Source organism: Lithobates pipiens, unplaced genomic scaffold (genome assembly GCF_037356315.1).
Source record: "Lithobates pipiens isolate NorthernLeopardFrog02 unplaced genomic scaffold, aLitPip1_a1.2 Scaffold_28, whole genome shotgun sequence".
NCBI lineage: Eukaryota > Metazoa > Chordata > Amphibia > Anura > Ranidae > Lithobates > Lithobates pipiens.
The window spans coordinates 226,147,664-226,175,438 of NW_027507789.1; the positions used below are offsets into that span (position 1 = coordinate 226,147,664).

A 27,775-nucleotide genomic window follows, 5' to 3' on the forward strand; every position below is an offset into this window, starting at 1 on the left:
TTCCAACTCCCCGCCAGCACCCCCACTCATTCCAACTCCCCGCCATGCACTGCCACTCATCTCAACCCCTCGCCAGCACTGCCACTTATTCCAACTCCCCGCCAGCACTGCCACTCATCCCAACTCCCCGCCAAAACAGCCACTCATCCCAACTCCCCGCCAGCACTGCCGCTCATCCCAACTCCCCGCCAGCACCCCCACTCCTCCCAACTCCCTACCAGCACCGCCACTCATCCCAACTCCCAGCCAGCACTGCCACTCATCCCAACTCCCTGCCAGCACAGCCACTCATCCCAACTCCCCGCCGGTACTGCCACTCATCCCAACTCCCTGCCAGCACCCCCACTTATCCCAACTCCTCGCCAGCACCGCCACTCATCCCAACTCCCCGCCAGCACCGCCACTCATCCCAACTCCTGACATTGGGCTGGGTACCATGTCCTCTCCACCGGGCTGTCACCGTTCTCCATATGGGTCAGGTAGTTTACCTTTTACATCTTACCATCAAGCCACTTGGGCTATACTACCATCCTCCTAGCCAGTTTTTCTGTGTGGTACCGTTTTTTTTTTTTCTAAACATTTTAAACTCCTCTTTATTTTGATGCTTTAAGGAGCTAAATAAGGAGGTTCATTGTTCGGGTTTACATTCTCTTTAACTAGATTCCAAGGCTAAGCTTGAGGTCAAAATTGCTACCACGTGGTAATAAGGACTATATTATCATGGTGATTAATGACAATAAAATGTGCCAAAACAAAGTCTTTGCAATTAAAGTTTTGCTGTCTATGTACAGCACACCAAATGATTACTTTTCTCATCTTGAATGATCAGATTATGGCGTTTTTGCCCAAGAGCAAAATGAAGAAGAGGATCACTTCTCCTCAGAGCCGGAGGATTCTATCCTTCTGATGTCCGACTCCGGTACTCCCACCATCAGTGGACTGGCATTGTGGAGACAGCAGGTGTTGGCCGTGGCGAGGATCCGATACTTGAAGCTTATCCATGACATAAAAGGCTTTCGATCCATGTAGGTGATGTAATCGGTTTCTGGGGATCTCTGATATGGAGGGACCATGGTATGGTATAGAGAGTTAATCCATGGATACAATTCTACATACTGTATTTAAAAATGTACACAGAAGACCTGGCTTACAATCAGCATCCCAACTCATCCCTATGGTGCTCAGTAGGGCTCTGTGCTGCACCCTCAGATTGCTCCAAACCAAACTGGTCAAACCGTGTCTTTATGGAGCTGGGGTTGTATATAGAAGACCTCGCTCACATTTGCCATTCCAATTAATTCCAAAGGTGTTCAGTAGGATTGAGGTCAGGGCTCTGTGGAGGCCACTCATGGTTCTCCACACCAAATTGTCCACACCATATCTTTATGGAGGAGGTTTGTACACAGGGGCTCAGTCATGGTGGAACAGAAAAGGGTCTTCCTAAAATTGTTACCACAAGGTTGGAAGAGCCCAATTGTCTACAATGTCTTTGTATGATGGAGTATTACCAGGACCCGTCATTTGTAGATGTGGCCCCAAATAGTGTACTTTTCTACAAACATATACAGTATACTACTTTTGGGTTATCTGATGGGTTGAGATGGGAACATTGGTGTTGAAGTAGAAGGTTACTACCAACCACACATGTCATATGCAATATAGGAATGAAACTAGGAGACTGTGTGTAGTTGTCCTTAATCTAATATGCATGTAACACGCCATCTTGAATTTCAGATTTCTTCTGCTGGTATTGTTCATCTTTCCCCTGGTTACCAACACCATACTGATGAACAGTTTCCACTCCATTAACACCTGGGAGCTGACGCCACAGCTTTACTTCCGAAGACCCGGAGATCTGTCCCACAGATATTACTCCAATCTTCTGCTCGTCAACACCACCGGTACAAAACCAAAATGGGGGGCGTCATTTTCAGTTATCAGCACTCTAATCTTGAATAGTTAATTCGACAAATCAAAAAAATTCTCAGTCTTTAAGTAGAACAGAAGCAGCAGTTCCGAGAACATTCACTATAATGTCCAGGCATGTTCCACCTTATGGTGACTTAGATTGGCCTCCTCCGGCTATGCATGGTCCACGCTCCACCTCGTCACTGCAATCTCCTTCTAGGCTTCTTCTGGCCTGGCATCTTCTTTCTTCCACCATTAGTGGGCCATTGGTAATTGACCTCCAACATGTGTGTTGCAGTTACATCTTCCTGTCACCCAGCTCTATTTGCTTATAGATGCCGGGAATGTACACTGCACTGTTCATGCACTACGCAAAATGGACTAATAAACAGGCAAATATTTTTTTTTTGAGGCAGAAGAAACATATAGGGGTTGGTTTACTAAAACTGGAGAGTGCAGAATCTGTTTCAGTCTGCATGTTAGCCAATCAGCTTCGAAACTTCAGCTTGTTCAGTGAAGCTTTGACATAAAAAACAAAATCTGGAAGCTGATTGGTTTCTATGCAAAGCAGCACCAGGTCTTGCAATCTCCAGTTTTAGTAAATCAACCCCAAAATGTCTCTACTCCTTGGAGTCTATGTATAAAAAGATCACTGTGGAAATGCCTCAAGCATTCTCACAACTGTCAAAGTCATTATTGTCGGCTCCATTTAGTGGCCGTACTGCAGAATTTCCCTGATTATAGCCCAATGAGGAAAATACTGTATTATGGCCACTAGATGGAGCTGACACTCATCGGGAAAAAAAAAATGTATTACTCGCATTATGGCAATTTGTGACAGCTGTGTTACTGCTCGAGGCACCCACACAGCAAATATTTTGAGAAATTGATCTATAGGCATATTACCAAAATAGTAAAACAAATTTCCATCTGTAGGAGTCAACCCTTCAACCGCCTGAAAATGTTTTTACTATTAACCCGTACATGTCACTAAGCTTCTTCTAAACTTCTAGTATGTCTCCACATAGGTCTTCCCATTGAGAATCTTGTTCATGGTATCACGGCTCAAGATATTGCAGTGGATGTTGTGGATGGCCCATATGATGAAAACACTACGGCCTACAACGGCGCTATAGAGATCACACGAGGCAACAAAACTGTGGGTAAACTTTCTTACAAAATAACATTTCTCTACCACTAAGGATGCTGAAAATAACCCAACAGGACATGTCCCCTACCATATTCCTGATCTATACAGCACGGGCACAGCACTGTGTAGACAATACTGATAACATTATCACTAATCTCTAGACCAAGAAAATCATGCTATGCATACGTTATACAACATATGGCTATAGTATGTGTACCCCTGACCATCACACCTATGTGAGATTGTTGGACATCCCGTTCCAAAACCATGACCATTAATATGCAGTTTTTGATTGAGTTGCTCCCTTTGTGGCTATAACATCCTCCACTCTTTTGGGAAGACTTTCCACAAGATTTTGGAGTGTGTCTGTGGGAATTTGGTTTCATTTGTAATTACCGATGTTGGATGAGGGGACCTGGTTCCAATTCAACCCAAAGGTGTTCAGCGGGGTTAAGGTCAGGGCTCCATACAGGACACTCAAGCTCCTCCACACCATACTGGCCAAACCATGTGGAGTTATCCCACTTTTGTGTCTATGACAGCCTTAACACATCTGAGAAGGCTTTTTGCAAGATTTTGGAGGGTGTCTGTGGGAATCTGTGTCTATTTGCGAGGTCACGTGCTGATGTTGAGAAAACCTGGTTCACAATCTGTCATCCTACCAAAAGGTGTAGGGTTGAGGCTAGGGCTCTGTATACAGCATTCAAGTTCCTCCAAACCAACTGGTGAAACCATGTTGAGTTATCCTTTCTTTGTGTCTATAACAGCCCCCACTCTTCTTAGAAGGCTTTCCACAAGATTTTGGAGAGTGTCTGTGGATATTTGTGCCCATTTGTGAGGTCAGGTACTGAGGATGAATGAGAAGATCTGGTCCAAGCTGGCTTCGTACACAGAAGACCTGGCTTGCAATCAGCATTTTAATTCATCAGTAAGGTTGAGGTCAAGGCTCAGTGTAGGCCCTTGAGGTTCTCCACGCCATACTGGTCAAATCATATCTTTATGGAGCTGGCACAGAAGACCTGGCTTGTATTCATTGTTCAAGTTCATCCCAAAGATGTTCAGTAGGGTTGAGGTGGGGCCTCTGTACAGAACCCTTGAGTTCCTCCACACCAAACTGGTCAAACCATCTCTTTATGGAGCTGGCTTTGTACACAGAAGACCTAGGTTGCAATCAGTGTTCCAATTCATCCCAAAGGTGTCCAGTAGGGTTGAGTCCAGGGCTCTGTGTAGGCCACTCAAGGTTCCCCACAACATACTGGTCAATGTCTTTACGGAGCTGGCTTTGTACACCGGGGGGGGGGGGGGGGGGGCACAGCCATGCTGGAACAGAAAATAGTCTTCCCCAAACTGTTACCACAAGGTTGGAAGAACACAATTGTCTACACTGTCTTTGTATGAAGACAGCAAAAGATAACCTAATATGGGTTTCAATGCTTCCCTACTCGATCCAAAATGACCAAAAAATGCTTTGCTATACATACACTTAAATACACTTACTTAATCCTATTGTATGAAAATGCATGAAATAAGTTTATGTGGCCCTAACCTCTACAATTCCCAGACTTATGTTCCAGTGAGGCCCGGAGCAATAGGAATGTAATGGAAATAGTGAAGGGCCAGCATGACACAGTGAGAAGGGGAGGTAATGATTGGGTTAAGGAAGTTAAAGTTGTAGAAGCAGGAAGGAGAGAGGATTGGCTGAGAAAAGCAGAAAAGGAGGGGTCTGGTAGTTTACTTAAGGGGGAAGCGGGGCTCTCGGGTATTAGTGGAGGGTCAAGCAGGTGAAGAAGCAGGCAGTTTCACACGCTGCTAAAAAAAATCAACAGCTATGGCAGAGGCGGACAGGATTTTGGCCCTGCTGTGGGCGGCTGCCGCCACGAGGGGACCGGAGTGGCTACTTAGTCAGGTAGCATCCCTGATAGAGGATCAGACATCCGGGGCAGGGGAGGGGGTGGGCAGGAACTCCCAAGCGTGCGGAGATCTCAGCCTCCGGAGCGTTGTTCCCCGGGTACTCCATTTCACGCCTGGTCTCGTTAATTTAGGTAATGAGAAGGGGTGGGGATGAGCACTTATTGGTTGGGCAGGTAGTAGGAAAGTTGGGGACTCCTGATTTTCACTGGTCAAGTGTTGGAACACATTCAGTAGATGCCTAGGGCATGCCCGTGTGCACAAGTCCAAAAGACGATTCTGTTGAACATATTTCTTTTGTATGGTGTCACTTTTCTGCTTTTATTTTTTTTTTTAGGATTACGGGTACAGAATAATCGGAAACCCCCGAGCACTCAATATCTTCCCGGTATTGGTTAATATTATCAGTAACGCCTTTATGAGGATCTATAACTCCACAGAGAGGATCAGGGTGTGGAATAACCCCATCTTGCGTGTGAGTACCCGCCTGCCCGTTCCTGGTTTACTTTTGTGTCAGGTCATTTTAATGCACAGCGATGCACCATCGCCACCGGCATCGGTTTCTATTGCAGAGGAACTGGCCCCGGGTCTGTTCTATTATTATCAGTTTTCAGTATAGAAAACTGCCACATGTCCTTGCCAGATTGGGACTGCCATGCAGGATGGGAGCAGCAGACAGAAAACCTTATGTAGCGATTACATTATATGAGTTTGCAGCTCATCTCCTCCCTCCCAACCCAATGAGCACTAGAACAGACCCCCCCCCAGCTCTGGCACAGCTGAAAACTCGATGAGCACTAGAACAGACACCCCCTAGCTCTGGCACAGCTGGGAACTCGATGAGCACTAGAACAGACCCCCCAGCTCTGGCACAGCTGAAAACTCGATGAGCACTAGAACAGACCCCCCCAGCTCTGGCACAGCTGGGAACTCGATGAGCACTAGAGCAGACCCCCCAGCTCTGACACAGATGGGAACTCGGTGAGCACTAGAACAGACCCCCCAGCTCTGGCCCAGCTGGGAACTCGATGAGCACTAGAACAGACCCCCCCCCCCCAGCTCTAGTACAGCTGGGAACTACTCAATGAGCACTAGAACAGACCCCCCCCAGCTCTGGCACAGCTGGGAACTCAATGAGCACTAGAACAGACCCCCCCCCCCCAGCTCTGGTACAGCTGGGAACTCGATGAGCACTAGAACAGACCCCCCAGCTCTGGCACAGATGGGAACTCGATGAGCACTAGAACAGACCCCCCAGCTCTGGCACAGCTGGGAACTCGATGAGCACTAGAACAGACCCCCCCAGCTCTGGCACAGATGGGAACTTGATGAGCACTAGAACAGACCCCCCAGCTCTGGCACAGCTGGGACCTTGATGAACACTTGTGAAACTTCAGCTGTATTGCCCAGGAAGGGCAGCAGCCATTCTTCTCCTCTTGTACAAGAACCCTGCTGCTCCAGGCCTCTGACTATTTATGCACACACCCATCCACCTACTGGGCTTCCACCCACAGGGATTGACCGAGATAACATAAATATCCAGGCTGTGGGTCAGCCCTTTCCAGCCCACTGTGCTCTGGTGAAGCTACACTGATGAAGCTGCAAAGATGTTTGCTGACAAGGCGGCACTGATGTGCGCTGATGAAGCTGCACTGATGTGTGCTGATGAGGCGGCACTGATGTGTGCTGATGAGGCGGCACTTATGTGCATTGATGAGGCTGCACTGATGTGTGCTGATGAAGCTGCACTGATGTGTGCTGATGAGGCGGCACTTATGTGCATTGATGAGGCTGCACTGATGTGCCCAAAATACATCCATGGGAATTACAGACCAGTTAGCCTAACATCAATAGTATGTAAACTCTTGGAGGGGGTGATAAGGGACTAATTACAAGATTTTAGTAAAGAAAACTGTATCATTAGAAGTAATCAGCATGGATTCATGCAGAATCATTCTTGCCAAACCAATCTACTAACCTTCTATGAGGAAGTGAGTTGCCATCTAGATAAAGGAAGGCCCGTAGACGTGGTGTATCTAGATAAAGGAAGGCCTGTAGACGTGGTGTATCTAGATAAAGGAAGGCCCGTAGACGTGGTCTATCTAGATAAAGGAAGGCCCGTAGACATGGTCTATATAGATAAAGGAAGGCCCGTAGACATGGTCTATATAGATAAAGGAAGGCCCATAGACGTGGTCTATCTAGTTAAAGGAAGGCCCGTAGACGTGGCGGATCTGGATAAAGGAAGCCCCGTAGACGTGGTGTATCTAGGTAAAGGAAGGCCCGTAGACGTGGTGTATCTAGATAAAGGAAGGCCCGTAGACGTGGTGTATCTGGATAAAGGAAGGCCCATACACGTGGTGTATCTGGATAAAGGAAGGCCCGTAGACGTGGTGTATCTGGATAAAGGAAGGCCCATACACGTGGTGTATCTAGATAAAGGAAGGCCCGTAGACGTGGTGTATCTGGATAAAGGAAGGCCCATACACGTGGTGTATCTAGATAAAGGAAGGCCCGTAGACGTGGTGTATCTAGATAAAGGAAGGCCCATACACGTGGTGTATCTAGATAAAGGAAGGCCCGTAGACGTGGTGTATCTGGATAAAGGAAGGCCCATACACGTGGTGTATCTAGATAAAGGAAGGCCCGTAGACGTGGTGTATCTGGATAAAGGAAGGCCCGTAGACGTGGTGGATCTGGATTTTGCAAAAGCATTTGACAGAGTTCCCCATAAACGTTTACTGTACAAAATAAGGTCCGGTGGCATGGACCAAAGGGTGAGGACACGGATTGAAAACTGGCTACAAGGGTGAGTTCAGAGGGTGGTGATAAATGGGGAGCACTCGGAATGGTCGGGGGTGGGTAGTGGGGTCCCCCAGGGTTCTGTGCTGGGACCAATCCTATTTCATTTGTTTCATAAATGACCTGGAGGAGGGGGATGGGGGAAACAGTTCAATCTCTGTATTTGTGGACAATACTAAGCTAAGCAGGGCAATAACTTCTCCGCAGGATGTGAAAACCTTGCAAGAAGATCTGAACAAATGAATGGGGGGGAGGGGCAACTACAGGGCAAATGAGGTTCAATGTGGAAAAATGTAAAAATATGCATTTGGGTGGCAAAAATCTGAATGTAATCTATAGACTGGGGGGAGAACCTCTGGGGGGATCTAGGATGGAGGATGACCTGGGGGTCCTAGTAGATGATAGGCATACGCTCTCATCCCCCCTCACACCTGTACGCTCTCATCCCCCCCCTCACACCTGTACGCTCTCATCCCCCCCCTCACACCTGTACGCTCTCATGCCTCCCTCACACCTGTACGCTCTCATGCCTCCCTCACACCTGTACGCTCTCATGCCTCCCTCACACCTGTACGCTCTCATCCCCCCCTCACACCTGTACGCTCTCATGCCTCCCTCACACCTGTACGCTCTCATCCCCCCCTCACACCTGTACGCTCTCATCCCCCCCTCACACCTGTACGCTCTCATCCCCCCCTCACACCTGTACGCTCTCATGCCTCCCTCACACCTGTACGCTCTCATCCCCCCCTCACACCTGTACGCTCTCATCCCCCCCTCACACCTGTACGCTCTCATGCCTCCCTCACACCTGTACGCTCTCATCCCCCCCTCACACCTGTACGCTCTCATGCCTCCCTCACACCTGTACGCTCTCATCCCCCCCTCACACCTGTACGCTCTCATCCCCCTCACACCTGTACGCTCTCATCCCCCCCTCACACCTGTACGCTCTCATCCCCCCCTCACACCTGTACGCTCTCATGCCTCCCTCCCACCTGTACGCTCTCATCCCCCCCTCACACCTGTACGCTCTCATCCCCCCCTCACACCTGTACGCTCTCATCCCCCCCTCACACCTGTACGCTCTCATGCCTCCCTCCCACCTGTACGCTCTCATCCCCCTCACACCTGTACGCTCTCATCCCCCTCACACCTGTATGCTCTCAGCGCCCTCACACCTGTACGCTCTCAGCGCCCTCACACCTGTACGCTCTCAGCGCCCTCACACCTGTACGCTCTCATCCCCCCTCACACCTGTACGCTCTCATCCCCCCTCACACCTGTACGCTCTCATCCCCCCTCACACCTGTACGCTCTCATCCCCCCTCACACCTGTACGCTCTCATCCCCCCTCACACCTGTACGCTCTCATCCCCCCTCACACCTGTACGCTCTCATCCCCCCTCACACCTGTACGCTCTCATCCCCCCTCACACCTGTACGCTCTCATCCCCCCTCACACCTGTACGCTCTCATCCCCCCTCACACCTGTACGCTCTCATCCCCCCTCACACCTGTACGCTCTCAGCCCCCCTCACACCTGTACGCTCTCATCCCCCCTCACACCTGTACGCTCTCATCCCCCCTCACACCTGTACGCTCTCATCCCCCCTCACACCTGTACGCTCTCATCCCCCTCACACCTGTACGCTCTCATCCCCCCCTCACACCTGTACGCTCTCATGCCTCCCTCCCACCTGTACGCTCTCATCCCCCCCTCACACCTGTACGCTCTCATCCCCCCTCACACCTGTACGCTCTCATCCCCCCCTCACACCTGTACGCTCTCATCCCCCCTCACACCTGTACGCTCTCATCCCCCCTCACACACCTGTACGCTCTCATCCCCCCTCACACCTGTACGCTCTCAGCGCCCTCACACCTGTACGCTCTCATCCCCCCTCACACCTGTACGCTCTCATCCCCCCTCACACCTGTACGCTCTCAGCGCCCTCACACCTGTACGCTCTCATCCCCCTCACACCTGTACGCTCTCATCCCCCCCTCACACCTGTACGCTCTCATCCCCCCTCACACCTGTACGCTCTCATCCCCCCTCACACACCTGTACGCTCTCATCCCCCCTCACACCTGTACGCTCTCAGCGCCCTCACACCTGTACGCTCTCATCCCCCCTCACACCTGTACGCTCTCATCCCCCCTCACACCTGTACGCTCTCATCCCCCCTCACACCTGTACGCTCTCAGCGCCCTCACACCTGTACGCTCTCATCCCCCCTCACACCTGTACGCTCTCATCCCCCCTCACATGTGTATAAATGACACGGCCACCCCCCTCCCCACTTGTACAACAGCCCTTACCTGTGATCTTCTTAGTCCCAGCTCTTGTTTCCACATGTGGCTGAGACACAGATAGGAGCTGCAGTCCAGCATACAGTACACCGAGTACAGGCAGCTCACCCGAGGGGTGCAGGAAATGGCCAGAGGTGGCAGCAAAGAGCCGGAGGTGAGCTCAATGACACAGAGCAGCAGCTGCCGACTCACACTCATACAGAAGCATTCACTGAGCTCCTCTGCACCCGCCCCCTTGCCTTCTCACATCCCTGCCAGTCGGCTGGGCCCCTCCAGACGCTGGGGCCCCTTAAAAGTGTATGGGCTGTACCCCCCTGATGGCAGCCCCTCTGTGCTCTTCGCTGGGCAGCCCCTAATCAGCTTTTACATAGGAAACAGAGAATGTCTCCCCTTCCTTCTCATCCTATGGGTGAGCTGAATGGCTGGAGGCCACCATGAGTAGGGCTCACCCCCGGGAATGCATGGGGCCCCTGTGCATTGTGGGAAGTAGACATGGGCGGAGCGAAAACATTTGTTTTGTTTCGATTTGATTTGTTATTTACATAAATTAGTTTTGTTAAATTAGTTTAATCAACTTTTTGAATTTGTTACGTTTATTCGTATTCGAATCGAATAGAATTTTCAAATTCAGATAGTTTCTAAAATTGTAATAGTTTTCCAATTTCCAAAGAGAATAAAATAGAATAGAAAAAAATATATTAGAATAGAAAATAATATAATATAATAGCGTAAAACAGAACAAAATAGGATAGAAAAATAAAAGAACAGAATATAATGGAATAGACTAAAATAAAAAGAAATGGTTATAATCTTTCTATTTAATTCTATTCTTTTTTTATTCTATTCCTTTTTATTTTAGTCTATTCCATTATATTCTGTTCTTTTATTTTCTATCCTATTTTGTTCTGTTGTACTCTATTATATTCTATTCTTTTCTATTCAATTATAGTCTATTCTATTCTTTTCTAGTCAAATCTATTCTATTCTTATGGGAGAGAAAAATATTTTTTTGGGGGAAATTCGGGGATTGGGAATGAACATAAAAAATAATAAGAGAACCTTCACATAAAAGACCTCAGAGAAAAGTGTGGGTTCAATTGGACTTTTTAGGCATAAAGAACAGTTGTAAACACAACCGATATATTCAAGAAAGTATTTTTGTTTACTCTCCTTCACTCTGGTCAATGCCAGAAAGCCGGCCTCCAGGCGTATCTATTACAAAATCTGGAGGGCATATGTTTCCTGGTGTGAACCCAGGAGATGGCATCCCAGAAGGTATGTCATTAGCAGAATCTTGGCCTTTCTCCAATCAGGCCTTGAAATGAATTTGGCCATAAGCACCATCAAGGTGCAGATTTCGGCCCTATCGGTCTTTTTTCAAAGACCGCTTGCATCACATTCCCTAGTACGGGCTTTTATCCAGGGGGCTATGCGGATAAAACCGCCAGTCAAACCTCCGGTATGCCCATGGGATCTGAATTTGGTTCTCTCGGCCTTAGAAGCCCAACCATTTGAACCTTTGCATCTTGCTTCGTTAGTCCTCTTGACAAAGAAGCTGGTCTTCCTAGTAGCCATATCCACAGCTAGAAGGGTATCAGAATTTTCTTGTAAAGAGCCCTATTTAATTATCCATAAGGACCGAGTGGTCATGCGTCCCAACAGGTCCTTTCTACCTAAGGTGGTTTCAGGTTTTCATCTGAATCAGGATATAATCCTACCATCCTTTTTTCCAAATCCTCAGTCCATAGAGGAAGAGTCCTTACACACTTTAGATGTGGTTAGAGCAATCAGTCTTTATCTTCAAGCAACTGCTCAGATAAGAAAAACTGACTGTTTATTTATTCTGCCAGAAGGCCCTAGAAGGGGTCAGGCAGCGTCAAAGTCCACTCTCTCAAGGTGGATCAGACAAGTTATTTCTCAGGCCTATGACTTAAAGGGGAAGATTCCTCCTTTTCAGGTGAAAGCGCACTCTACTAGGGCTGTCAGTGCTTCTTGGGCAGTGCATCACCAGGCCTCCCTGGCTCAGATCTGTAAGGCTGCGACTTGGTCATCAGTCCACACATTCACCAGATTCTATCAGGTGGATGTCAGAGGGCAAGAGGATATCGCCTTCGGGCGCAGTGTACTGCAGGCTGCAGTTTAGGTCCTCAGGTCCCTGGCGGTCTATATTTATGATCTGTGTCTCCCTCCCCTCAACCTGAGCATTGCTATGGGACATCCCACTATGTAATGAAGCTCCTGTGTCCCGTGATGTATGATCAAGAAAATAGGATTTTTATATACAGCTTACCTGTAAAATCCTTTTCTTGAGAGTACATCACGGGACACAGGGCTCCCGCCCCTCTTGGGTTTTACGTGGTTTCTTATTGCTTTGCTACAAAACTGAGGTGCCTCCCAGATGGGAGGGGTTATATAGGGGAGGAATTCTCTTTAATTAGGGTCAACCAGTGTCCAATCACCAGAGGTGCCTATATAACCCACTATGTAATGAAGCTCCTGTGTCCCGTGATGTACTCTCAAGAAAAGGATTTTACAGGTAAGCTGTATATAAAAATCCCATTTTTCTTAATTCCTTTTGATCTGTTTCTATTTTTGTGGGCACTATTGCCTCTATTCGCGATTGCCTCCATGTATGTCTCATCATGGTGTTTTTTTTTTTTCCCCTTAACGTCTGTCTTTAATATTGAATCTTCTACTAAATTTACTAGGCTAATTTTCTTCGCTGTATACATAATTTCTTTGCACACACCCTTTTACAAAAATTCTAAAATATATTCTTATTATGTTTTTACACAGTGCACGGGATACGCCTCTCTGGCTACAATACATCACAAATATTCCCCCAAATTCTATAAGTGAAGCCCTAGGGCTCAACGCAATGTGAAGTGGTCTCACTAACTTTAAATCTACACTATTATTCTTAACTTTCTTGGAAATTTTTTTATCTTTTTTCCTAACTTCTATAATTTTTAAAAAATTTTTTGATCGTCTTGTCCCCCCCCTTTCTTTGGTTTTGTCCCCTTCTGGGGTTCATCTACGAAGAAATGTAAGTAAATACATATGAACAGTAGAATATACTAAATAAGAATGTTATACTCGTTCCCACATTGTGTCCCTCCCATGAGTTTCTCCACAGGAGAAAAAGAGGGAGGGGAATTTTCCTTTTTCCGCCCCCCCTATCCGTGCTCTCCCCCCCTCCCCCCCCCCCCCTATAGAACACTTTAGCACCTTGATAGATGGTATAAATAAATAAATATGTAATTTATGATTGTTTTTTTAAAGGTGTACTGTGTATATATATATATATATACACATGTTTTTGTCTTTTCTCTTTATACTGTAGAATACTGCTAAAAGCTCCTGAAGAAGCGTTTTCCAATAAACGCGAAACATGTAGAGCACCAGAACATACTTAAGTTTCTGCTATATAATTTGATATCCTCTACGCTTTATATATGTACAAACTGTTAGTTTTTAGCTATAGTTTTTGTCTGGATTGTATCAAGTTTGATAGGATATCAAATGAGACTTATAGTGTGTATTTATAAGGAGGAAATTTCCTGTTTTCTTTTTAATTTTAATCGTTTTATATATAATTTTTTTTTTAAATAAACAAAAATACTTTCTTGAATATATCGGTTGTGTTTACAACTGTTCTTTATGCCTAAAAAGTCCAATTAAAACCCACACTTTTCTCTGAGGTCTTTTATGTGAAGGTTCTCTTATTATTTTTTATGTTCATTCCCAATCCCCGAATTTCCCCCCAAAATTTTTTTTCTCTCCCAAGTGATAACCAGGACGTGGCATCTGAATATCTTGACCTTTTAGTGTATCCACAGACACCACCCTGTGATAGATACACACCCTTATCTATTTATATTCTATTCTTATGTATTCTAATTCAATTTTTTTCTATTTCAAATTCTAATAATATTTATATTCTATTGTTTTTTTTTTTTTTATTCTATTATTTTCTGTTCTATACGAATTTCAGAAGATAGAATAAAAAAGAATAGAATTAAATAGAAAGATTATAACTATCTTCTGAAATTTGTATAGAACAGAAAATAATAGAATTAAAAAAGCAATAGAATAGAAATATATTAGAATTTCAAATAGAAAAAAAAATTGAATTAGAATACATAAGAATAGAATAGATTTGAATAGAAAAGAATATAATAAAAAAAAAAAGAATAGAATTGAAATATAACCCTTTTCCAAAATTCAAACAGAATCAATTTAAATTTGAATAGAATAGAAAAGAATAGAGTATAATAGAATAGAAAATAACACAATAGTATAGAAAAAGACAACAGAATAGAATAGAATGAATATAATCATCTTCCTATTCTAATCTATTATTTTCTATTCAAATTCTAATTGCTTCTATTTGGATTTTGGAAAATGGTTATATTCTATTCTATTGTTTTTTTTTTAATTCTATTCTTTTCTATTCAATTATAGTCTATTCTATTCTTTTCTAGTCAAATCTATTCTATTCTTATGTATCCTAATTAAAAAAAATTCTATTTGAAATTCTAATATATTTCTATTCTATTGTTTTTTTGTTTTGTTTTTAATTCTATTATTTTCTGTTCTATACGAATTTCAGAAGATAGTTATAATCTTTCTATTTAATTCTATTCTTTTTTATTCTATCCGAGATGAAGGGAAGAATTTAACTTATAGTTGTCCCCAAATATTTTTTGTTCGATTTCTAATTTAAAAAAATGAATTTTTTGTTGTAACAATTTTTCTGTCACCAGGAATTCGGGGATCGGGGCTCTTTTTTGATGTTCTACATGGGATTGGTGTTTATGAACCTTGCGTCTGGACTTGCCCCCCACTTTGCAATGACCAGCATGCAGGATATGAAGGTTAGTATAGTCCAGGGGTCTCCAAACTGCGACCTTCTGCTTGCCTTTATCTGCCCTTGTGGCATTATTACCCCCACTGTCAGCAACAATGGGGCACTATTCCTCCCACTGACACCAATGATGGGGCACTATTCCTCCCACTGACACCAATGATGGGGCACTATTCCTCCCACTGACACCAACGATGGGGCTCTATTCCTCCCACTGATACCAATGATGGGACACTATTCCTCCCACTGACACCAATGATGGGGCACTATTCCCCCCACTGACACCAATGATGGGACACTATTCCTCCCACTGACACCAATGATGGGACACTATTCCTCCCACTGACACCAATGATGGGACACTATTCCTCCCACTGACACCAATGATGGGGCACTATTCCCCCCACTGACACCAATGATGGGACACTATTCCTCCCACTGACACCAATGATGGGACACTATTCCTCCCACTGACACCAATGATGGGACACTATTCCTCCCACTGACACCAATGATGGGACACTATTCCTCCCACTGACACCAATGATGGGGCACTATTCCTCCCACTGACACCAATGATGGGGCACTATTCCTCCCACTGACACCAATGATGGGGCACTATTCCCCCCACTGACACCAATGATGGGACACTATTCCTCCCACTGATACCAATGATGGGACACTATTCCTCCCACTGACACCAATGATGGGACACTATTCCTCCCACTGACACCAATGATGGGACACTATTCCTCCCACTGACACCAATGATGGGGCACTATTCCTCCCACTGACACCAATGATGGGACACTATTCCTCCCACTGACACCAATGATGGGGCACTATTCCTCCCACTGACACCAATGATGGGACACTATTCCTCCCACTGACACCAGTGATGGGGCACTATTCCCCCCACTGACACCAATGATGGGGCACTATTCCCCCCACCGACACCAATGATGGGACACTATTCCCCCACTGACACCAATGATGGGGCACTATTCCCCCCACTGACACCAATGATGGGGCACTATTCCCCCCACTGACACCAATGATGGGGCACTATTCCTCCCACTGACACCAATGATGGGGCACTATTCCTCCCACTGACACCAATGATGGGGCACTATTCCTCCCACTGACACCAATGATGGGGCACTATTCCTCTCACTGACACCAATGATGGGACACTATTCCTCCCACTGACACCAATGATGGGACACTATTCCTCCCACTGACACCAATGATGGGGCACTATTCCCCCCACTGACACCAATGATGGGACACTATTCCTCCCACTGACACCAATGATGGGACACTATTCCTCCCACTGACACCAATGATGGGACACTATTCCTCCCACTGACACCAATGATGGGACACTATTCCTCCCACTGACACCAATGATGGGGCACTATTCCTCCCACTGACACCAATGATGGGGCACTATTCCTCCCACTGACACCAATGATGGGGCACTATTCCCCCCACTGACACCAATGATGGGACACTATTCCTCCCACTGATACCAATGATGGGACACTATTCCTCCCACTGACACCAATGATGGGACACTATTCCTCCCACTGACACCAATGATGGGACACTATTCCTCCCACTGACACCAATGATGGGGCACTATTCCTCCCACTGACACCAATGATGGGACACTATTCCTCCCACTGACACCAATGATGGGGCACTATTCCTCCCACTGACACCAATGATGGGACACTATTCCTCCCACTGACACCAGTGATGGGGCACTATTCCCCCCACTGACACCAATGATGGGGCACTATTCCCCCCACCGACACCAATGATGGGACACTATTCCCCCACTGACACCAATGATGGGGCACTATTCCCCCCACTGACACCAATGATGGGGCACTATTCCCCCCACTGACACCAATGATGGGGCACTATTCCTCCCACTGACACCAATGATGGGGCACTATTCCTCCCACTGACACCAATGATGGGGCACTATTCCTCCCACTGACACCAATGATGGGGCACTATTCCTCCCACTGACACCAATGATGGGGCACTATTCCTCCCACTGACACCAATGACGGGGCACTATTCCTCTCACTGACACCAATGATGGGGCACTATTGATCTTTTATTAAAAAGAATCAAGCGACCAATTTTATACAAAAGTAAAAAACAAAACCATATTATACAACGTCAACAGAAAAAGGAATACACATCAACGTCCAGAATATATACAATATATACATAGTCCATTAGCAAAACATGAAAACTATTTACATAAAGCAGTAGAGAGGGCCTGAGAGGCACAACCCATCACCTATGTACGCAGCTATTTATCAAACATGAATGATAAGTGATAAAATCTCGGGTGACAAGATACAGACAGCCACACCCGGGAAAGAGACTCCTGGCAGTCAGGGAGGCTTGAAACCCCTCCACGCCTTCAACCCCAAGCCCCCCGACTCCGCTTGTCCCTCTCAAGCCCCCGAATCTTCTCCACCTCATGCAGAATGTCATCAGGGCCGTTTTTAAGGCAGGGCAAAAGGGGCAGCTGCCCTGGGCCCCATCATAGTAGTGAGGCCCAAAGCAGCTGCCTTATACTTTCCAACTATCCCAGTTTAAATCCCCTTATCCCCTGAAGTTTAAGTCCCGTGCTGTGTCCCGATGTCTCAGTGTAAACTTCTGCTGCTGCTGCCCAGCTCTGCCCTATTGCCATGTACATACTGTATGACTCTCCTGCAGACCCTGTGTTGACATGTAAATAGTCGTGAGCTGCGGCATTGATATGTAAATAGAGGAGGCATTCATATGTATATCATGTCCCCCTGATGTCACATCCACCATTAGTTCTGCTGAATGCTGCCCACTGGAGAGGTAAAGGGGCATGCTTGAAAGTCCTGCTTACAATTGTCGTCATTAAGCCTAACATCTGCCTGTTCTGCAAAAGTAAGCAAATTGGAGGTGGAACGATTCTTCAAAATAACATGGTGCCATTGCACCCTGAATTTTGGTGCCTGTGAATACGCAGGCAGGCAGGCAGGAGATGATGTGCTGTAAACATTATTAACCAATCAGTGAGCAGTAATGCTGTGCACTAACCTCTTGCAACCAATCTGTGAGCAGTAATAATGTGCAGTAACCTCTAACAACCAATTAGTGAGTGGTATAGATGTTCAGTAACTTCTAGCAATCAATCAGTGAGCAGTATTGATGTACAGTAATCTCTAGCAAACAATAAACAAGCAGAAGTCATGTGCTGTAACCTCTAGAAAATAACAGTGAGCCATAATGTGTGCCGTAACATCTAGCAGCCAGTCAGTGAGCGGTAATGATACACTGTAACCTCTAGCAACCAATCGCAATCACTGCCTGACCTGAATCAGTAAACTGATTTTGAGTCTAACTGCTATTTATTGTATGTCTCCGAGCAAAAATTGCATGTAAGAGGGGGCCCAAGAAAATGTTTGCCCAGGGTCCGGTCAATATTAAAGACGGCCCTGAATGTCATACACCACCACCTCAACAGGAAGGATTTTATGCCGAATGCTGACCTGACACCGTGCGTTCCAGGTGAAATAACGAACTACTAGGCTAAGTAGAAAAAGTGTATCCAAACAAAAAAAAACCCCCAGTATTGAATTCTCCGTACCCCCACTCAGCATAACCCAGCCTGGAGAGGAAAGGGACCCCGAGGGCCCGCCCCACCTGTTTGTACACCTCTATGTTAAAGGGGCAATGAAGCAGAAAATGGTCCATAGTCTCCTCCTCACCCGCACACTCCTCCCGAGGACAGCTACGATCCTCCCCACTGCGGAATTTCAAATTGCCCCGAACATAGAGCCTCCCATGGAAGCACAACCAGGCCAGATCCCTAAATTTAGGGGGTACTCTGTCCAAATTAATCAATCTTAACCCTACCCTCAAAACTGGGCCTGGGCAATCCCTTAAGGCCAGTGGGTCATGAAAGACTTCGCTCAAGACTCGACTCATAAGGACTTTCCTCGGGAGCGATCTGAGATCTTCAGCCGACAATCGCCACTGCCGCAGTAACTTCAGGCACGGAGCGACATAGGCTGGTAGCTGACCACGATGACCCCTGAGATTCTTCACTTGGCCACCTTCTTCCCAAAGTCATAGAAAAGGCCTAAACCAAGATCTAAATACAGTGAATAAAACACAATAAATAAATAAATAAATACATACAATAAATACATAAAAAAATAAATACAATACCTTGAACTTTTCAACCTTTTGCCACATTTCAGGCTTCAAACATAAAGATATAAAATGTTTATTTTTTGTGAAGAATCACCAACAAGTGGGACACAATTGTGAAGTGGAATGAAATCTATTGGAATTTTGAAACTTTTTTAACGAATAAAAAAATGAAAAGTGGGGCGTGCAAAATGATTGGGCCCCCTTGCGTTAATACTTTGTAGAGCCGCCTTTTGCTGCGATTACAGCTGCAAGTCGCTTGGGGTGTCTCTATCAGTTTTGCACATCGAGAGACTGAAATTCTTGCCCATTCTTCCTTGCAAAACAGCTGGAGCTCAGTGAGGTTGGATGGAGAGCGTTTGTGAACAGCAGTTTTCAGCTCTTTCCACAGATTCTCGATTGGATTCAGGTCTGGACTTTGACTTGGCCATTCTAACACCTGGATACGTTTATTTGTGAACCATTCCTTTGTAGATTTTGCTGTATGTTTGGGATCATTGTCTTGTTGGAAGATAAATCTCCGTCCCAGTTTCAGGTCTTTTTCAGACTCCAACAGGTTTTCATCCAGAATGGTCCTGTATTTGGCTGCATCCATCTTCCCCTCAATTTTAACCATCTTCCCTGTCCCTGCTGAAGAAAAGCAGGCCCAAACCATGATGCTGCCACCACCATGTGTGACAGTGGGGATGGTGTGTTGAGGGTGATGAGCTGTGTTGCTTTTACGCCAAACATATCGTTTTGCATTGTGGGCAAAAAGTTTGATTTTGGTTTCATCTGAGCAGAGCACCTTCTTCCACATGTTTGGTGTGTCTCCCAGGTGGCTTGTGGCAAACTTTAGACGAGACTTTTTATGGATATCTTTGAGAAATGGCTTTCTTCTTGCCACTCTTCCATAAAGGGCAGATTTGTGCAATGTACTCATCTCTGATCAGTCTTCTCCTTGTCTGAGCTGAAAGTTTAGAGGGACGGCCAGGTCTTAGTAGATTTGCAGTGGTCTGATACTCCTTCCATTTCAAAATCATCGCTTACACAGTGCTCCTTGGGATGTTTAAAGCTTGGGAAATCTTTTTGTATCCAAATCCGGCTTTAAACTTCTCCACAACAGTATTAAGGACCTGCCTGGTGTGTTCCTTGGTCTTCATGATGCTCTCTGCGCTTTCACCAGAACCCTGAGACTATCACAGAGCAGGTGCATTTATACAGAGACTTGATTACACACAGGTGGATTCTATTTATCACCATCAGTCATTTAGGACAACATTGGATCTAGGGATGAGCCGAACACCCCCCGGTTCGGTTCGCACCAGAACTTGCGAACGGCCCCCACGTTCGTTACGAGCGTTAGAACCCCATTGAAGTCTATGGGACTCGAACGTTCGAAATGGAAAGTGCTAATTTTAACGGCTAATATGCAAGATATTGTCCTAAAAAGGGTTTGGGGACCTGACTCCTGCCCCAGGGGACATGGGTCAATGCAAAAAAAAGTTTTAAAAATGGCCGTTTTGGCGGGAGCACGGATTTTAATGACGATTAAAGTGAAAAAAAAAAGTGAAATATTCCTTTAAATATGGTGCCTGGGGGGTGTCTGTAGTATGCCTGTGAAGTGCCACGTGTTTGCCGTGTTTAGAACAGTCCCTGCACAAAATGACATTAAACGGAAATAACATCATTTAAAACTGCTTGCGGTTTTAATGTTATATCTGGTTCCGGCAATATGGATGAAAATCATTGAGAAAAATGGCATGGGTAGCCCTCCCTGCCCATTACCAGCCTATTTGGGTCTTGTACGCATATTAAGGGGAACCCCGTACCCATATTAAAAAAAGGAAATACGTGTGGCCCCCAGGCCCTATATACTCAGAACAGCAGTATACAGGCGGTGCAAACAAGACAGGGACTGTGTAGGTTTGTTGTGTTAAGTTGAATTTGTTTGTAATTTTCAACTGGTACATTTTTAAAGTGTAGCTCCAGTCAAAAAAACTATTTTTAAGCTTTTTGGAAAACATAGGGAAGGATTATCACCCCTGTATAATTTGTTTTGTCGTCCATCTTTTTTCATCTCACTTGCTGCTGTCTCCTTGCGTTTGCAAGTAGGAGATGTTTGTAAGTTGGATGTTTGAAAGTAGGGGCCTGCCCTATATGCTCTGCAGAAATGGCGGAACAAGGTGTTGGTTTTGCCACAACATTGTAAGCCCTCAAAGTGACTCTTGGTGGGCGCTGGAGCGCCCTGCTGTGAACGATTATATCAAGAATTGTAATTACATGCCATTGTTGAACAGGGGGCAGAAAAATTGGGCCTTAGGCTGAGGTGAATATCGCGGTGTATACTGCGGTCAGGGCACGCAGACAATAACCAGAAAACAGCAGAGATAAAGGGGTATATACAGATGTATACTGTGCTGTGCTGGAGGCACACACAACTTCCAATAACTCCTGCAGATGGCAATTGGGCTCAAATAGAGAAGAGCTATGTAGGTGGAGAATAGCGGTATGTACTGGGTACAGAGCACGCAGACAGCACGCACTATCTCCTGACACTACTGACTGCAAGCTCTATTATTAAAGATATATAAATATAGTGAAGTGAATAGTGAATATAGTGGTGTATACTGCAGTCAGGGCACAGACAATAACCACTACACAGCAGCAAGATAGGAAATCAGCCAAAAACGATTGGTGTGTAACTGTGTTGAAGGTACACAGAACACCCACTGCTTCAGATGCCAACACACTACACGAGGCCGCCTCAAAGGTGGCCTTATATAGTGTGGGGCGTGCACTACACAGCCTGAGCTATGATTGGCCACAGGCAGGATGCCTGTGGCCAATCATGGCTCTCCTCGCTGCTGGCGCTGCGATTGGCCAAGCATGCGGGATCACAGTACATGCTTGGCCAATCATGGGGCAGCAATGCACTGCGCCATCGCAGTGCATTGTGGGCCGTGCGCGCCACACGAATTTTGACGCGAACGGACCAAGAGTTCGGATTTCGCCGAACGGACGAACAGCCAATGTTCGAGTCGAACATACGTTCGACTCGAACACGAAGCTCATCCCTAATTGGATCATTCAGAGATCCTCGCTGAACTTCTGGAGTGAGTTTGCTGCACTGAAAGTAAAAGGGGCCGAATCATTTTGCACGCACCACTTTTCAGTTTTTTATTTGCTAAAAAAGTTTAAAATATCCAATAGATTTCGTTCCACTTCACAATTGTGTCCCACTTGTTGGTGATTCTTCACAAAAAATTAAAATTTTATATCTTTATGTTTGAAGCCTGAAATGTGGCAAAAGGTTGAAAAGTTCAAGGGGGCGAATACTTTCGCAAGGCACTGTATGCCTACCCACCCAGGAGGTTCCACTGCAAGCATATTACCAATGTTACATTGGAGAAATAGCAGTGAAAAGAAAAGAACTGGGTTGACCATCCCTAAGCCACCCTCGCTCCTGGACAGATAGGTGACATTCCTCTTGATGGGGTTCAGTCTGTTCCCCCACAGCATCTGGAAGAACACACTACTGACCCTAGCATAGAGAGACACCGGCAAGATGCAGACAAAGCTGACATACAAGAAGATCGGAATCAGGTAAGTCTTAATCAGATCAACCCTTTCCCTCATAGATAACTTCCATCTCTTCCAGCTGACCACCTTAGTATTGGCAATTTCCAGTCTGCCTTCCCAGTTCAAGGCGAGCCATGGCCGTGTAAGATCTTCTGAAATGGGCTGAGATTTTCCTTGGATGTCCTGGACCCCGGGGTATTTGACAAGGAATCGCTGCACGACCAAGTTTAAGACGTGTGCCATGCATGGCGCGTGCGTGATTTTGCCCTGTTTCAATGCGCTAAGCAGATTGGCACCGTTGTCACACACCACTTTACCAACTGTCAAATTGAGCGGTGTTAGCCACTGATCTGCCTGTGAACGCAAAGCTGAAAGGAGTGCCGGGCCAGTGTGGCTCTTGGCTTCCAGGCACAACAGACGCAGCACAGCATGGCAACATCTCACCTGGCATGTGGAATAGGTTCTGGGGAGCTTGGGTGGCACAGCGGAAGAGACGCTAGCAGCGGAAAAGGAGGAGTCAGCTGAGGAGGAGAGGGAGGAGGATGGAGTAGGAGGAGGAGGAGAAGAAGAGTCAGGCCTGCATGCAATCCGTGGCGGTAAAACCAAATCTACACGGGTGCCACGGGTTACATGCTTGACGGCCATCAGAAGGTTCACCCAGTGGGCAGTAAAAGTGATATACCTTCCCTGCCCGTGTTTGCTAGACCATGTGTCTGTGGTCAGATGTATCTTGGCACCGACACTGTGTGCCAGAGATACATTCACTTGCCGCTGAACATGGCCATATAGCTCTGGGATGCCCTTCTGTGAGAAATACTTCCTTCCTGGGACCTTCCATTGTGGTGTTCCAATGGCCACAAATTTGCGAAAGGCCTCCGAGTCCACCAGTTTATATGGCAGTAGTTGGCGGGCTATCAGTTCTGACAAGCCAGCCGTCAACCGTTGGGCAAGAGGGTTATCCGGCGTCATCATTTTTTTTACGCTCGAACATTAGGCCCACAGAAGCCTGCCTTTTTGCAGAAAAACGTGAGCTTGGCGTGATGGAAGGTGGAGTGGAGAACAATTGTGAGGAGAGAGGAGAAGGAGAAGTAGAAGACGAGGCTGGACGGTGAGAGCCTGCAGTGTGGCTTTGTGTGTTCCGTTGCTCCCACTGGGCTCGGTGATGGCTGCTCATGTGCCTTCTTAAGGCGGTCGTCCCTAGGTGAGTGTTGGGCTTACCGCGACTAATGCGTTGACTGCAAAGATTGCAGATGGCAACGCTATTGTCAGCAGCGGACACGTTAAAAAAAGCCCACACTGCGGAGCCATGTTCCGGTGTCCTGGGAGCGCCAGATGTGACCGTACATGGTCGATGACTCGCTCCTGATATATTAGCAGTCTGCTTTGTCCCTCCTGTGCAATGTAAGTTATTCCTGCTTCTCCTCCCTATCTGCTGGTCCATATCTCCCTCTGAACTCCCCTCCTCTTCCTCTCTTGTGGGCACCCACGTGACATCACTAGACACGTCATCATCAACGTCACCTTCCCCACCGCTATAAGTAGAGATCTCGGAGTAGGCAGCAACACCGGGGACCAACCTCCTCCTTGTGCTGATCTGGGTACTGTCGTCAGACTGCTGAGTAGCGGTTGTTGCTACCTCCTCTTCCTGATCCAATGCCAAGAGTGGCTGCACATCGGAAATGTCTTGTGATGGATCGGAAAATAATTCCTGTGACTCAAGCGGAAGGTATATGGTGGTGATGGTGTTGGTGGTAGTGTCTTTGGGGGTGCACATAGCAGAGAGTGAAGAGGGTGCAGATCGAGAGGATGAGGAGGGTGCAGAAGAGTAAGGCTGAGTGAGCCACTCAACCAAGTCTGGTGCGTCATTTGACGTAATCGCATGCACCTTCTGCAATTTGCCACTTTGGCTCAAGTCTGTTGCTCCTGCCCTACCCCTACCACCCCTGCGAAAGGGCCTGCCTCTTCCTCTGCCTGTCATTTTTTAAATGACCCTGTGACAAAAGTCTCTAGAGAAGTGCAGTATGTATGTGGAAGAAGGTATATAACACCCCGCTTCAATCTGTCGTTTTTGGGGGCCACTGGTCTATCACACCAGTTATAATACTTTTTTTTTATTGCGTTTGTCACTCTTTGTAGTATCGCTGTAGAACCGCTCAGCAGTCACAATGCTGCACAGTGGAAATGCACTATACTATGCTTTCTATATGTGCAAGTATTTTATACGTGTATTACACCCCTATATACTGCACACCAAATAGTACACCTATACCAGTCCTTAAAAGGACCTTTGTGAACCTAATAGTAGCTAGTGAATTGCAGACTGCCCCTGCTGCAAACACCAAACTGCCCCTCCCTACACTGAGAAACAACAGCTGCAGAATCGGTCAGCAGCACTGCATGCACTGCACTATAATATGCTTTCTATATTTGAAATAAATTATATTATACGTGTATTACAACCCTATATACTGTACACCTATACCAGTCCTTAAAAGGACCTTTGTGGACCTAGTAGCTAGTGATCTGCAGACTGTCCCTGCTCCAAACACCAAACTGTCCCTCAGTCCCTACACTGAAAAAAGACAGCTGCAGAATCGGGCAGCACTCAGCAGAACAGCAGTCATTAGTGCACCATAATATACTTTCTATATTTGAAAGAAAGTATATTATACATGTACAATAGGGTTGCCACCTGTCCAGGATTCACCTGGACAGTTCGGGTTTGGAATCATTCGTCCAGGTTTCAGACTGTCTGAAACCCGGACACATTATTTAGACTGGACTATGGCTTCCCAGCAACCACAGATCCATCTGGATGAGAGGTGCTGACTGCCAAGTGAGCTCACCATCCATCCATCCATCTGTCTGTCTGTGACTGAAGTCTCCCCCTTCTCTCTCTTGCCTCCGAGTGAGTACACTAAGGCAAATCAGGGTTCTCAGAGCACCCCTTACATCAGAGGCCACAGTGTTTCCCCTTAAATCAGGGTTCCCAGAGCATCCTTTATTTTAGAGTCCCCAGAGTTCTCCTTTACATCAGAGTCTGCCGAGTCCCCCCTGACAGTGAATGGGAACTCTGCGAGTGCAGATTTAAAGGGGAACTCTGATGTAAAGGGGGACTCTTGTTACTAACTTAATATGATTAGAAATTTTATTTAGTAGCAAAATATATGTATAGTTTATACTATAAAAAAAAATGCTGTGCACCACTAAAGTGTTCGGGTTTGACTTGAAGAAAAAGGTGGCAACCCTAGTGTACAACCCTATATACTGTACACCTATACCAGTCCTTAAAAGGACCTTTGTGGACCTAATAGTAATAGCTAATGATTAAACTGACTGTCCCTCCTCCACACAGCGTCCTGTCCCTACACTGACAAAAGACAGCTGCAGAATCGGTCAGCAGTGCACTCAGCAATCACCAGCACAGCAGTCAGGAGCAGTGCACCAGAATATACTTTGTATATTTGAAAGAAAGTATATTCTAAGGCTGCGTACACACGGGCGGATTGTCTGCCCAACTTAGTCTGCTGAACCGTGTTTCAGCAGACAGTCTGCTCGTGAGTAGGCTAGTTCGACGGACTAAGTATGGCGCATGCTCAGAAAGGATTTACACCCCGAAGGTTGCATTGCAGTGTATTGGACGTCGAATTTCTAGTCCCGTCGTACGTGCTGTACACGTCATCACGCAAGCTTTCTGCGGACTGTCTGTTCATCGTGTGTGGTCAAGTCCGTTCATTCAAAAGTTGAACGGACTGTCTGTCGGATTGTCTAACGAACTTAGTTGGCCAGACAATCCGCCCGTGTGTACGCGGCCTAAGTGTATTACAACCCTATATACTGTACACCTATACCAGTCCTTAAAAGGACTTTTGTGGACCTAATAGTAATAGTTAGTGATTAACCACTTGCTTACTGGGCACTTAAACCCCCCTCAGTCCCAGACCAATTTTCAGCTTTCAGCGCTGATGCACTTTGAATGACAATTACGCGGTCATACAACACTGTACCCAAATGAAATTTTTATAATTTTTTTCCCACAAATAGAGCTTTCTTTTGGTGGTATTTAGTTACAGCTCGGAGTTTTATTTTTTGCTAAACAAACAAAAAAAGATGCAAAAAAAAAAAAAATCATGTTTTAATAGTTTGTTATACAATTTTGCAAACGGGTCATTTTTCTCCTTCATTGAAGTGCGCTGATGAGGCGGCACTGATGGCTGCATTGGTGGGCACTGATGGGCTGCATTGGTGGGCACTGATAGGCTGCATTGGTGGGCACTGATAGGCTGCACCGGTGGGCACTGATAGGCATAGTTAAGGCGGCACTAATAGGCACAGATAAGGCGGCACCGATCGGCACAGATAAGGCGGCACTGATGGGCAAAGATGGGCACAGATAAGATGGCATGGATGGGTGGCACGGATAAGTGGCACAGATGGGTGGCACGGATGGGCACTGATAGGTACCACTGATAGATGGGACTGATGGGCACTGATAGGTGGCACTGATAGGTGGCTCTGATAGGTGGCACTGCTGGGCACTGATGGGCGGCACTGGGGTGCAGCACCTTTGAGGCAGATTGTGGGCACTGTGGGTGGCACTGTTGGTGGCACTGCTGGATGGCACTGTGGGTGGCATTGTGGGTGGCACTGTGGGTGGCGCTGTGGGCACTATGGGCACTGCTGGGTGGCACTGATGGGGGGCACTTACTTTCATTCAGGATGGCACTGCGGTGGGCAGGTGGGCACTGGCAGGGGGCAGGTGGTAAGCTGTATTGCTGGCCGTGATCGGGACTGATGTCCCGATCACGGCCGCCGGTGATCGGCTTTTTTTTTTTCTCCTCGTGCTGTCAGCGCGAGGAGGAATAATAGCCGATTACCGGCTCCGTTCTATCACATGATCAGCTGTCATTGGCTGACAGCTGATCACGTGATAAGGGGTCGGGATCGACCCCTTGCACGGATCGGTGATCAGGCGAGTCTCATGGACTCGCCGATCACAGAGCGCGCCGCGCGCGCCCCTCAGGGGGCGCGCAGGCCGCTCGTAA

General features: G+C 46.6%; 1 protein-coding gene across 5 annotated transcripts in view; it reads left to right on the forward strand.

Moving 5' to 3' along the window:
* The window catches only part of LOC143936205 (ABC-type organic anion transporter ABCA8-like), a 394,203-nt gene that overhangs the window by 56,262 nt on the left and 310,166 nt on the right, over positions 1 to 27,775 (forward strand). For all 5 annotated transcript variants that reach the window (XR_013263631.1, XM_077460613.1, XM_077460614.1 and 2 more), the window contains exons 19-23: positions 830 to 1,025; positions 1,735 to 1,901; positions 2,937 to 3,067; positions 5,304 to 5,441; positions 14,851 to 14,961. Coding sequence is in view for 4 of the 5 variants with exons in the window: in XM_077460613.1 (XP_077316739.1) it covers positions 830 to 1,025; positions 1,735 to 1,901; positions 2,937 to 3,067; positions 5,304 to 5,441; positions 14,851 to 14,961 (743 nt within the window). In the remaining variant the exon portion in view is untranslated. The remainder of the gene's footprint in view (positions 1 to 829; positions 1,026 to 1,734; positions 1,902 to 2,936; positions 3,068 to 5,303; positions 5,442 to 14,850; positions 14,962 to 27,775) is intronic.